Here is a 13,250-nt window from a genome sequence, read left to right as displayed (position 1 = left end):
GTTACTGGGAAGGTGGTGCACCCCAGCTGAGGAACTGAGTCAGCGCAATCCTCATCGGAAGCCTGGCTGGCTCCCAGGTAGAAACTGACAAGGTGACCCTAACTTCAATAAGCACTCGAAGGACCCGGAGTAGCTAAAACAATTTTGAAAACCAGGGCACATTTGGAGGTCTGACATTCTGCAATTTCAAGATGTAGTATGAAGTAATAGAGGACACACATATACACTGATGGAATAGAATTGAGGCCCAGAAATCAACCCTTCTGTGGTCAGTCGATTTTAAACAGGGTGCCAACCCCACGAAATGGAAGCAGAATTCTCTTTTCAACAAATGGTTCAGAGATAAATGAATAACCACATAGAAAACAATGAACTTGGACCCTGCCTCACACCATATACAAAAGTAACTCAAAACAGATCAAAATCAAATAATTGAGGCTTACAAAGCTCTGGGAGGAAAACACAGAGGTAAATCTTCACGGTCAGGGACTTGGCTGTGTTCCCTTATCTAAAACCCCAATAGCAGAGACACAAGCAAATAAACTGGACTTTGCCAAAATAGAGGCTGTCAAGAAATTCAGGAGATGACTCATGGAATGGGAGCTGAGGCTGCAATTCACATACCTGAGAAAGCACTGGAGTCTTGAATATATAAAGAACTCTCACAATTCAATAACAAAAAGACAGATAACCCAATTTAAAATGTGCCTGGATTCTGAATAGAAATCTTTCCAAAAAGATACATAAATGACCAACAAGCTCATTAAAAGATTCTGAGTACCATCACCCATCAGAGACATCAATGTGAGATAAAACCATAATGGCATTATACTTCACACCCATTAGGAAGGCGGCACAAAAGGTCCGAGAGTACCAAGTGTTGGCAAGAACATGGGGGAACCTGGACCCTTAACGCACTGCTGGTGAGTGTGTAACATGGTACAGCTGCACTGAAAACAGCCTGGCAGATCCCCGCAAGGGAAGCAACCGTCTGCATTTTCCCTAGAAGTTGCAACCACTGTAAAGCAATCACCACTCCAGCACGGACCATAAGCTTTCTGCGTGAGGAATCAGAGATCTGGGGGGCTGAGGAGTACTCTGCATCCCTCTGACTCGCAGGGCTGCCTGGAACTTCCCCAGGGAATCTTCAGTGGCCCTGTGAGCTGCTGCAGTGAACAGGAGAGAAGGCAAAGCCAATCACCCAGCCTCTCGGTGCCTCATCCTCATGGGTTTTGTTTTTAAAGTGCTGGCCAGGTGATCACAAGGATCATGTTAAATAACGAAGTCACGCCATCAGTGATTCCTCCCTCACTCCGCCCACGGAGCCACCCCCTGTTCCGTCTGCTGAAGTCACCATGCTGAATGACATCCGGGTCCTGCAGGGGTGCTGCCAGCAGCCACAACTGATCTCCTTCCTCAGTGGCTCTCAGGCGCACCATCCCACACTCAAAGAGCAGGCATTCCAAGGGCCAGCATGGGGCTCAGCGGGACAGGCCACCACCCACGACACCAGCTTCCCACCCTGGTGTGCCAGTTCACATCCCAGCTGCTCCACTTCCAATCCAGTCCCTGCCACCCACATGGGAGACCTGGATGGAGCTCCTGACTCCTGGTTTCCACCTGGCCCAGTCCTGGTTGTTGCAGTCATCTGGGGAGTGAACCAGCAGATGGAAGATCTCTGTGTGCGACTCTGTCTCTCTCTCATCACTCTGCCTTTAGAATAAACAAATCTTTTAAAAAAAGAGAGTAAGTAACTGCAGTTGCAAATCCCTGGCAATGTGTGTTCATTTCCAAAGCCTCCAGTAAACACTGTAGCCACACCTGTGATCTTTGATTCCATGAGTTCTAGGGGACAAATAAAATGTCTTCAGCACTTCTGGCATCAACCTCAGCTAATATGGAAGGAATCTGAAATCCAGAGTCAATATCTTTTAACAATATTTGTTCATTTGAAAGTCAGAGACAGAGAGAGATTCAGAGTTCTCTCTTCCATCTACTGGTTTATGCTCTAGATTCCACAATGGCCAGACCCGGGCCAGGCCAAAGCCAAGAGCCAGAATCTTCTCCCAGGTCTCCCACATGGGTGGCAGGGGCCTCACTTGGGCCATCCCCCACTGCTTTTCCCAGGCCATTAGCAGGGAGCTAGATGGGAGCAGAGCGGCTGGGACATGAGTCTGTGCCCATGTGGGATGCTGGCCGGCAGCAGCTTTACCTGTTCCATCACAATGCCAGCCCCTGACTCAGTGGTTTAACCATCTGCTAAATCTCAGTACTCAAGAATCTCTTCTGGCTAGCATGGGGCTTTTTGCTTTCTTCTTCTCAGAGAGAGAGAGAGAGAGAGAGATCCCAATTGCCAGTTCATTCCCCAAATGCCCACAGTAGCACATGGCTGGGGCTGAAGCCAGGCACCAGGAAGCCAATCCAGGTTTCCCACGTGGGCGGCAGGAGCTCAGGCACAATGATATAGGATGCACGCCTCGGAACTGGCATGGCGTTTACTGCTAGGGTTTTTCCTTTCATTACCAGGACGATGTGTTGGAAGTGGAAGAGCTAGGATTCAAACCAGGCAGGCACTCTGATGTGGAACACAGGTGTCTCAAGCTGCACCAAATGCCCGTCCTGCACACGGAACTTTCTAACCAAATAAGCCCAATAAAGACACAAATCACTAATTGTTAAATAAGCCCCATCCATGAAGTATTCTGAAGATTACAAGTTATACCTGAGAATCTATAGAGAAGCAATCACACGATGTCAAGATCTGATATCTGACTTGGGTCCAAAGTGTCTGAAAAGCTGTAATTGAGCTCTGCTGTAAGATCTATTTAATGAAATTCAGGCCTCTATTAAACTGTCAGTTTTTCATATCTACAGGAGATCATAAGATAGCAAAACGGGAAAGTTATTTTTGGCTCTGGGCCTGGCACAGGATGACAGGGAGGCAATGGACAGGTCACAGAGGTGAGAGCGCTCCTGGGTCCCGACACCAGGGGGCACTGCAGACCCACACCTGTGACTGTGAGCAGGTGCAAGGGAACCCATCCAATGGGGGAGGAGATCTATTACTAAGAGATATCAATAGAACAGAGTGGGAGAGCACCAGCAAGTGACACAGTGAATAAGGTGCCACTTGGGATGTCTGCATCCCACATCCGAGAGCCTCCACTCCTGACTCCAGCTTCCTACTAATGCATACCCTGGGAGGCAGCAGCAATGGCTCAAGTGCTTGGATCCCTACCCCTCCTTGGGAGTCCTAGATGGAGTTTCAGGCTCCTGACTTCAGCCTGCCCCTGCCCCTGCTATTGCAGGCATTTGGGGAGTGAACTGGCAATGGGGGACCTCTGTGTCGGTCGGTCTGTCTGTTTCTCTCTCTCTCTCTCTCTCTGCCTTCCAAATAAAATTAATTAAAATCAAGATTAGGAGGAGAGGGGCCGGTGCTGTGGCATAGTGGGTAAAGCCGCCACCTGTGGTGCCGGCATCCCATATTGGTGCCAGTTAGAGTCCCAGCTGCTCCACTTCTGATCCATCTCTCTGCTATGGCCTGGGAAAGCAGTAAAAGACAGCCCAAGTCCTTGGGCCCTGCACCCACATGGGAGACCTGGAGGAAGCTCCTGGCTTCAGATCGGCTCAGCTCTGGCCGTTGCGGCCATCTGGGGAGTGAACCAGTGGATGGAAGACCTCCCTCCCTCTCTCTCTCTCTCTCTCTGTCTCTGTCTCTCTTTCTCTCTGTGTGTAACTCTGAGTTTCAAATAAATAAATAAATCTTTAAAAAAAAAGGTTGAGAGGAGAATTGTAAAAGGAGAAATTCAAAGAGAAAAAATAGAATCATGTTATTTAATAATGGTAAAATAAACAGTAAGTGTGAAGGAAAACATTTTTTTCAAACATGAGAATGCAGAGGTGGTGGTAGAAGATGGTTTCCAAAAGACACAAAGGCTGTAGAAATTCCACAAGTGCCACCAAGTAATTATGGGTGACTATTTTATGTGCAAGGCCGAAACAGTCCCTGGGCTGTGGCTGGGGGAGATACAGAAGGTGATGGCCTGATCTCTTCTAGGAGCTCACCACAGTTTTGGAGCAATAACAGTAACATACAACATCTCATACTTGATGAAAACAAAGCAATCAGAAAACCGTGAAACGCCCGAGTGTAAAGAACCAACTCGAAGTAAGAGCTGGAGTGAAGACGCTGAGTGTCAGCTAGAACTGCCCAGGAAGGGAGCCGGGAAGCAGGAAGTTTTCAAGGCCAGGAAAGATAGAGCGGTGGGAAGAGGAGGGGTGTGTGTCCTCCGAGGGGACCAGAACACTGCAGGCAGCAGCGAGGGCAGGGCCTATGCAGGGGCGGGTGCCCGTGTGCAGGGCCACCAGCCAAGGAAGGGAACACGGCTCAAAGGTAGACCAGGTGGCCCAAGGGTTTAGGGCTTTGAACACCAGATGGAGTTTGTGCTTGGGGGAGAAGGTGTTGTCGTCAACAACAACAACAACCACAAAACCAGGGTACAGCAGCGAGGAAGGGGGAGACATGGTGACGGTGTATAAGTGCTTTTAATGACAAGTAAAGGCTTGATCACTATTTATGAGAATCAAAACCAGAGGTCAGACTCAAAAAGGATTAACTAGAAACACAGGTACAGAACTCAGAAGGGAGTTCAGGGCTAGCCACGAATACCTGCATGTGTCATTTACGTGTTCTTTTGAGGTTCGTTTGTGCCCCGTTCATCACGTAAGGTATTTCTAGAGCAATTTACATGGAAGGGAACAAAAGTAAAGGGAGATAAACTAATAAGGAAATTGAACTAACTGAAAAATGGGAAGTGAGTAATACAAAGCCTGGAGAATTCCAAGCTTTGCAAGGGACAAGTTCAAAGCAAGACGAGCGGGGTGGGCACCTGGGACATCACTCACTCACTGGACTCTACCTACAGAGCACCTACTAAGTGCCAAGGACACATTGGGGATGCAAAGTTGAATTGATATGGCTCCTTCCCTCCCAGAATACACGGCCCCGTAGGAGAGAGGAAGGAGGATGGTGATGAGGTTCACACACGCAAGGTTCAAACAGTACAGTAAGAGAGATCCAGGGGGCTTCGGGAGGAAATCCGACATCAACAACTGAGTCCAGAGTGGCAGGAAGTCTGTGTCAAAGCCTGGGAATCGGACGGCACGGTGGCAACTCATCCGGGTGATGTAGACGCCAAAGGTTAGGGCTACCTAGAAAACGCGGGCAGTGGGAGGGCAGGATGGAAGTCCCCGGGGCCGCCCTGTCAGAAGGGCAGGAGGCTCCCGGACAAAAGAGTGGTCAGGTTTGGGCCCGAGCCTGGCAGTGTGGACCCATCCTTGAGGGAACTTGGTAGGGCAACCGTGACAGAGGCCTGACTCCCACCATCTAATTTACCTGCAGGGAGAATGAGATGCCTACAAGAAGCAACTCTTTTATAAATAGTAGCTACCATAAGAAAATAAAAAGAGGCAGCAGGCATTTAGCGGACCGGTTAGCACGCCTGCACCTCACGCTGCAGCGCCTGGGTTCGATTTTCAGCTCCACTCAAGCTTCCAGCTGCTGCTAAGGCAGATCCTGGGTGGCGACAGGCGAGCACTCATGTCAGTGTGCCTGCCACTCATGTGGGAGACATGGCTTGAGTTCCCAACTCCTGGCTACGGCCCTGGCCCATCTCCACCCACTGTGGGCTTTCGGGGAGACTAAAAAATGGATGAATGGGATCTCTGTCTCTCCCCTTCTCTCCTTCTCTTTGCTTTTCAAACTAAAACAGTAAAATATTTTCTTAAAAAGAAAACCAAGTAAGTAGTTAACAGTTATGTAAATGCATGCAGTATTCAATTATATTTTAAAAAATACCTATCAGGTGTAATAAAGCAAGTAAGTTAGCTGTATCCACTAGCGAGTATTTGTTTGTGGTTTTTGTTTCAAGTTTTCTTTAAAAAAAATTTGCATTTTATTTGAAAAATAAAGAGACAGGTAGAGATGTTCCTTCTACTCATTCATTCTCCCAAATGCCTGCAACAGCCGGAGTGCGCATTAGCAGGAGCTGGGGACTCAGTTCAGGTCTCCTAAGTGGGAGTCAGGGACTCGCGTGTTGGACCGTCACCTGCTGCCTCCAGGCTGTGTGTTTGGCTTAACACACTGTACCAGGACACCAATCCCTGTAATTTTTTTTGGCATGCATATAACTGGACACACAGACCTCCTAGTAAAGAACCAGTTTTCAGCTCAGAAATGCATGAGCTCACAAAGTACTCCTAAAAACACTTAAGCCCTCCAGCGGCAATGGGCACTTCTGTGTGTCCGTGACCTTCTGAGGCACTCAGTGGCTGCAGAACACCACGACACAAGACAACAGTGATTGTCAGAGAACACAAAAAACTTAGGAGAGATAATACAGGAATTTTTTTATTTTCCCGTGGTGTTATTTTTAATTCCTCAATAATGTTTACATTTGTCACTTTCAAAGCAGCCCTTCGTGGTGGGGGGAGGTTGGCATTTCTAGTCATTCCCTATAAATGTCAATGCCCCATAACCCAGACACATGCAGACTGAGCACTGCTCTCCTAACATCTCTGGTCTATTCCAAGGGAGGGCCTTTGGCCCGGAGTCAGGTCACCGCTTGGTGCCCGACGCCTGCCTCCCACACTGAGTACCTGGGTTTGAAGCCTGCACCTGCTCTCCATCCCCACACCCTGTGAATGCACACCCTGGCAGGCGGCAGGGATGGCTCAGGGAGTTGGGTCCCTGCCACCCGCACGGGAGACCGGATTGAGTTCCTGGCTCCTGGCTTCAGTGTGGCCCAGCCCTGGCTGTTTCAGGCATTTGGGGAGTGAACCAGTGGAAGAGGAGTCTCTCTGGGTGTTTCTGTCTGCTTTTAAAATAAATAAAAAATTATTTTTAAAAAAGAAACCTCTAGAGAACATATTTTATAGCCCCTGGATTTTTTTTCTACATTTGACAATACTCATTGTTAGAAAAGTGTTCTTATAGTGAGTCTAACTCACAGAGGGCAACTTTTAACTCCTTTCTTCTTTTTATGAATTCGGTAGAAATAAAGCCATTCATGAAAAAATCCTCCCACAGAGCCAGAAACTCTAAGGACAAGCATTACTTATTGAGCACATACTTGGTGCTGCACAATCAACGCTTGGCATTTATCTCATTCGATCTGCACACCATGATGAAGAAACGTGCCCATTTCACAGAAGAACAAGCTCAGGGTTGAAGCTTTGCCCGGATCCCACAACTTGTAAATGACACAGCTGGGACTTAGCGCGTGTCTTCCTATGCTTAGTATCAAGGAACCCAGGTGCTTTTCCCAGAGGCCTCCCTCATTACCGCCCTCACCACTCCTAAACGCAGATGGCCCCTAATTTATCCCTGCTCAACTTACGATTTTTTAGTTCACAGTGGCAGGGAAACAATAAGCATTCATTAGAAAACTGGGTTTTGGATTCTGAGTTTGATCATTCCCAGGCTAATGACACTCACTCGAATCCTCTGGTGATGCTGAGCAGTGGCAACAAGTCCAGCTCTCGGCCAGCCCTGTCCCGTGAGGGCAAACGCCCCACTGCCACAGGCGCTGGGTGGCCAAACTAGGATGTCCAGTGGCTCGGGAGCATTCAACGCACTGTCAACTTACGATGGGTTTACTGGGATGTGACTCTATCAGAAATCAAGGAGTAGCCGTAATTCCAATCCTTTACCTACTTTTTGGCACCATGTAGTCACCTGAACTGTATTTGAAAACACTCTCAGCATTTCACAAACCTACCGTGTGGGGAAACACAGATTAAGCATCTTAATGAGGATTATTTTACATATCTGAACTTCTAGATTCCTACAGAATCCTAGTTCCACCAATTTCTTAATAGTACTCCACTACTGAATCGCGTCTGACAAGTCATCATAACCTGAAGTCTACTTTTTCAAAACTTTATTTAATAAATATAAATTTCCAAAGTACAACTTTTAGATTATAGAGGCTTTTTCCCCCCATAACCACTCTCCCACCCGCAAGCATTATACCGTTAATTCACATGGTATAACACATTAAGGACAGAGGTCCTACATGGGGAGCAGGTGCACAGTGACTCCTGCTGTTGATTTCACAACTGACACTCTTGTTTATGGTAGTCCACTTCTTTTTTTTTTTTTTTGACAGACAGAGTGGAGAGTGAGAGAGAGAGACAGACAGAGAGAAAGGTCTTCCATTGCCGTTGGTTCACACTTCAATGGCCGCCGCACTGATCCGAAGGCAGGAGCCAGGTGCTTCTCCTGGTCTCCCATGCGGGTGCAGGGCCCAAGCACTTGGGCCATCCTCCACTGCACTCCCTGGCCACAGCAGAGAGCTGGCCTGGAAGAGGGGCAACCGGGACAGAATCTGGCGCCCCAACCGGGGCTAGAACCCGGTGTGCTGGCGCTGCAAGGCGGAGGATTAGCCTAGTGAGCCACGGCGCCGGCCTATGGCAGTCCACTTCTAAGAACACAAGCTGGTGGCGGCCGTTTAGTGCAGTGGTGAAGTCAGTGTCTGGGATGCCCACACCCAGTGCTGGTGTCCCTCGGTTCCAGTTTGGCTCTAAGTCCAACCCAGCTTCCTGCAAACACACAGCCTGGAGGCAGCAGGTGACGGTCCAACACACGAGTCCCTGACTCCCACTTAGGAGACCTGAACTGAGTCCCCAGCTCCTGCTAATGCGCACTCTGGCTGTTGCAGGCATTTGGGAGAATGAATGAGTAGAGGGAACATCTCTACCTGTCTCTTTATTTTTCAAATAAAATGCAAATTTTTTTTAAAGAAAACTTGAAACAAAAACCACAAATACTCGCTAGTGGATACAGCTAACTTACTTGCTTTATTACACCTGATAGGTATTTTTTAAAATAGAATTGAATACTGTATGCATTTAAATAACTGTGTTATAATCATTGTCTTAGAAAAAGAAGCGGATTCATTTATCTCATCCAAAGATGATGATATGATTTAATGTGATTATTTAATTTTATGAAGAAACACATTATGTTGGGATAAATAGGATATAGGAAAAGAAAGGAGAAAAATCAGAAGGTTGACGTTCTGTCAACCAAGTATCTGTCATGATAAATAACTAAATTAAAATACAAAATGAATCGCCTTTTTGAGCAGGGTTTTATTTCATACTTAGCTGACTTTTCCATTAGAGCATCGGGAATCGTGTCACTTCTGATCTAAAGTAATCGCATCGTGGCTCGTGACCACTGCATCTATGTCCATGTCATCACACGCATTCTGAGTACAGCAACATCTCACAAAAACACGCATGTGGCTCCCCAAAATGCTGCAACACATGGGTGGGAATTGTTAGACCCACGAATGCAGCAATCAATGACTCTCATGAAGAATTCTGCCGCACTTTCAAATAATCTTCTGTAGTGGGGCAACTGAAACAGCAGAGCTGTATACAGTCCACTCTCCCTTGAGAATGCTTATCAATCCACAGTGACGCCACGGTCATTTCTGCTAAGGGAAGGCACACTCTCGTGTGCAGGGATGGGAGAGAGCTTGGAGGAATGATCTGTGATCGTCCTCCGACATCATCGAACGCAAAGCTCCGCTTTTACCTGTCCCTGTCCAGTTCCAAAGGAAGAGAGAAAAGCGCTGTGTCCAAAAAGCTGCTTATTATTCCAAGAGCCAAGAAACAACGAAGAAAAGATTCCCAGGACCACGCTGCTGTAAACACACACTGAATGTTCTGCAGAACTGTTAAACTTTTATGAAATTTTACTGACTCGTTCATTGTTCTCTTCCTATGTTTGCATATTAAAACAAAAAGGTTCAAATTCTACTAATTTGGGGTTGGGGGGCCAGTGTTACAGAGCAGCAGGTGACACTGGCGCCCCACATGGGCACCAGTTCAAGTCCCAGCTGCTCCACTTCTGATTCAGCTCCCTGCTAATGGCCAGTGAAAGCAGCAGAAGATGGCCCAAGTGTTTGGCCAACTGTCACCAGCGTGCAGACCCAGATGCAGCTTCTCGTTCCTGGCTTTGGCTTGGCTCAGCCCTGGCCATTGCGACCATTTGGGGAGTGAACCAGTGGAAAAAAGACCTCTCTCTCTGTCTCTCCCTCTCTCTCTCTGTAACTCTTCCTTTCAAAGACATAAAGAAATCTTATTTAAAAATCTGCTGATCTGGTATAAATGCCCTTACTAAAGTTACTCTGTACTGTACATGCAGTTCCTCGGTGATCCAATACGTGCAGCGTTTATCCCAAGTAACCATAGAGAGTTGGCGACCCTGGGGACAGACACTCGTTTTGTTTGTTTGTTTTTTGACAGGCAGAGTGGACAGTGAGAGAGACAGAGAGAAATGTCTTCCTTTACCGTTGGTTCACCCTCTAATGGCCACTGTGGCTGGTGTGCTGCGGCCGGCACACCGCACTGATCTGAAGCCAGGAGCTTCCTCCTGGTCTCCCATGGGGTACAGGGCCCAAGCACTTGGGCCATCCTCCACTACACTCCCGGGCCACAGCAGAGAGCTGGCCTGGAAGAGGGGCAACCGGGACAGAATCCAGCGCCCCAACAGGGACTAGAACCTGGTGTGCTGGTGCCGCAGGCGGAGGATTAGCCAATTGAGCCGCAGCGCCGGCCCACTAATTTTACATATCACATGTGCCTGAGAAGTGACCATGCCTGTGGAGGTGGGAAAGGACTCTGGCCAGACCAGTAAACCCTTCCTCGCAGTGGACTCTGCACACATCCTCCGAGCTACTCTTCCGGCAAAGCCCAGTTCTTAGACATTGGGTGTGTGACTTGGAGCCAACCCCCAGCAGGTGCAGTCAAGGGTCTCACAGAGAGCCAGGTTTGGCCACACTTCTGCATAAGCCTCCCCCAGGCTTGAAAGACCTGACCTGGAGCTGGGGGCCCACAGCCTTGGAGAGGAATATTCTAGGGGGTTTCCAGACCTAACTGGGGGCAGACACACAGCAGGCTCTCCTTGGGGTCTCCTGACACTGGCATCCCGAGCAGACAAGCCTGACTTGCCATCAAGGAGTCTGACTTGAGATGCTTACGTGTCTTTGGGTCAGGCCATGAACTTGGACCTGAGTGCCTACCATTTCAAAATGTCAAAGTCTTTGGTAAAAATCTCTTAGGTCAATTAGATCTTACCTATATCTTTCCAAAAACAATCTAACCACAGACATCGGAATCACAGAATGCAATTGTTGGGAGGAACCATCTAGTCCAACCTCCTTATTGTACACATAAAAAACAATTGCAGTTATTCTACGTGTACCCAGCCAACATTCACGGTGTGATTCAATTTAATGCTGCTATTTATGAATCCGGGCTCCTAAGATACCTGCTAACACAAACGGAAATCCAATTCAAAGGTCAAAGAAACCCCTATTCTGCGTGTTTTTATAACAAAACTTCATTGTGCTTTTTAAAAACCATCAGCACTGTTGAATTCGTAGCTGACTTCAAGCCTGGAACTCAGGCAGAGAAGAAAATGACCCAAAAAACCAGATGCCGAGCACCTTTGAGAGAAGGGTGTACAACGGCTCCGACACCAGCAGAGCACCTGCCACACAGTAGGTGTCTTTGGTGTGACGCAGTGTGCAGGAGTTTCCTCTCACAAAGCAGCCAGGAGAAGCGTGCACGTCCCTCCTGCGCTAGCTGACAGAACTGCTCCCTGGGGGTGTTTATCCAGACGTAGGATCCCAGTGGTTTGTCCCCAGGATTTTTACCTGAAGTCCTCGCTAGAATAGGTACCGCCCTCCGAGCCTTCTATTCTTGGTGTTCCAAATGTGGACTGGACGCCAGCCAAGAGCAGCTCGGCTGTGAGCAAACCTGCCATTAACCTAGACCTCTCTAACCTGCACGACCACTTACACACGGCTCCTTCCCCTTCCACTTTAATTAAAGTTTATTTTACCACAAAATCATACAGTCACTGAACCAAAATGCTGCTGTTTGCAGTCAACACGCACGCAGACCTGCTCCATCCCCACGTGCCTCTGGTCTTGCCCGAATTTTCTCAGGGAGACGAAGCGAGAGGAGGCAAAAGCATCTTACCGTCCAGATGATCCACGTAGCAGTACACATCGTAAGTCTCGTGTGGAGAGCGGAACCCGTAGGTCCTGACTCCTTCCTTCCCCATCATGTCTCCATAGCAACCTTCCCGGGGCGTCCGGATCGGGTATCTGGGGAAATACAGGGCAAGTAAGCAGCATGTTCTTCTCGCTTCCCCAGCAATGACTTAAACAAGCCCGCGGCCCCCGGACCCTCACCTGACGGTCTGATCAGACAGCCAGCCCGCGTCACATTGCTCAAAGCCATCTTCGTAGGCAGCAGCCAGCTGCTCAGGGGTTGCTATGACTGCCCCGATGTCCACACAGGCCCTCTGAGCTGTCTCGAAATTCAGCGTATACCTGCTGGTGGCCGCCCTGTAGTGGAACACGACACCTGCAAAGAGAGATACAGGCAGGTTCAAGCCGCTTACTACCCGGTGCGCAGCTCCACGTGGGAGCACTAGTTCAAATTAATGTGCAACATAGCAATAGCACCTCGCCAGTTTCTGGTTTTGACTCTATATAGCATTATGCTACATGTCGGTTTGAGGAGCTCCAACAAGGACATCCATCTAGGCATATCCCCTGGATATATACCACCCCTGGTATATACTGGATATATACCACCCCTGGTATATACCACTGGAATGTTTCCTGGCCAGGATTTTCCTGTTAACATGTGAACACCCCAAGACAGAGATGAAAGCCTGCCAATCGCAGGGAGTAAACGGCAGGTCTCACTACAGGCGATAAGCAGGCTACCAAGGGAACACTGGGCACCCAAAAAAAGGAAACAGGTTCTGCAGAACACAGAGAAAGGAAGGTGGCAGAAGACCAACTCCCCTGCCTGAGTTTTACCCAGGGCCAACCCAACATGACTGCATGAAGCATTCACCTGTCCTAGGAAAATATTTACAAATGCCCTTCCTCCAAAAACATCAAGCTCTTCACTTGCAGGAAGAATAAGATGGAAAAGACACTGGATTGCATATGAGCACAAACATTTGTACTAACTCCTGGCTTCTTGTTCCCTACTCACATACAAATTGAGCTCCTTGAGTCTCAATGTCCCGCCCTATAAAGTAGAACCAACATTGTTGGCATTATTTGATTGATCTGCCGACCAAATTAAAAGCATTTTTAAACCTTGAGCAAGCTACTGTGGACTGCCCATGTGTTTATCATGTTTTCTGTCTG

General features: G+C 48.2%; 1 protein-coding gene across 5 annotated transcripts in view; it reads right to left on the bottom strand.

Moving 5' to 3' along the window:
* Window positions 1-13,250, bottom strand: part of VCAN (versican) — a 107,023-nt gene that overhangs the window by 74,626 nt on the left and 19,147 nt on the right. For all 5 annotated transcript variants that reach the window (XM_008261907.5, XM_070056399.2, XM_070056398.2 and 2 more), the window contains exons 4-5: window positions 12,273-12,447; window positions 12,058-12,185 (exon numbers count right to left, since the gene is read on the bottom strand). In XM_008261907.5, coding sequence (XP_008260129.3) covers window positions 12,058-12,185; window positions 12,273-12,447 — 303 coding nt within the window. The remainder of the gene's footprint in view (window positions 1-12,057; window positions 12,186-12,272; window positions 12,448-13,250) is intronic.

Source organism: Oryctolagus cuniculus, chromosome 14 (genome assembly GCF_051225735.1).
Source record: "Oryctolagus cuniculus isolate XC-2025 breed Fujian yellow rabbit chromosome 14, ASM5122573v1, whole genome shotgun sequence".
Taxonomy (NCBI): Eukaryota; Metazoa; Chordata; class Mammalia; order Lagomorpha; family Leporidae; genus Oryctolagus; species Oryctolagus cuniculus.
The sequence above is the reverse complement of the archived record's forward strand: the minus strand, read 5'-3'. Positions and strand labels throughout refer to the sequence as shown.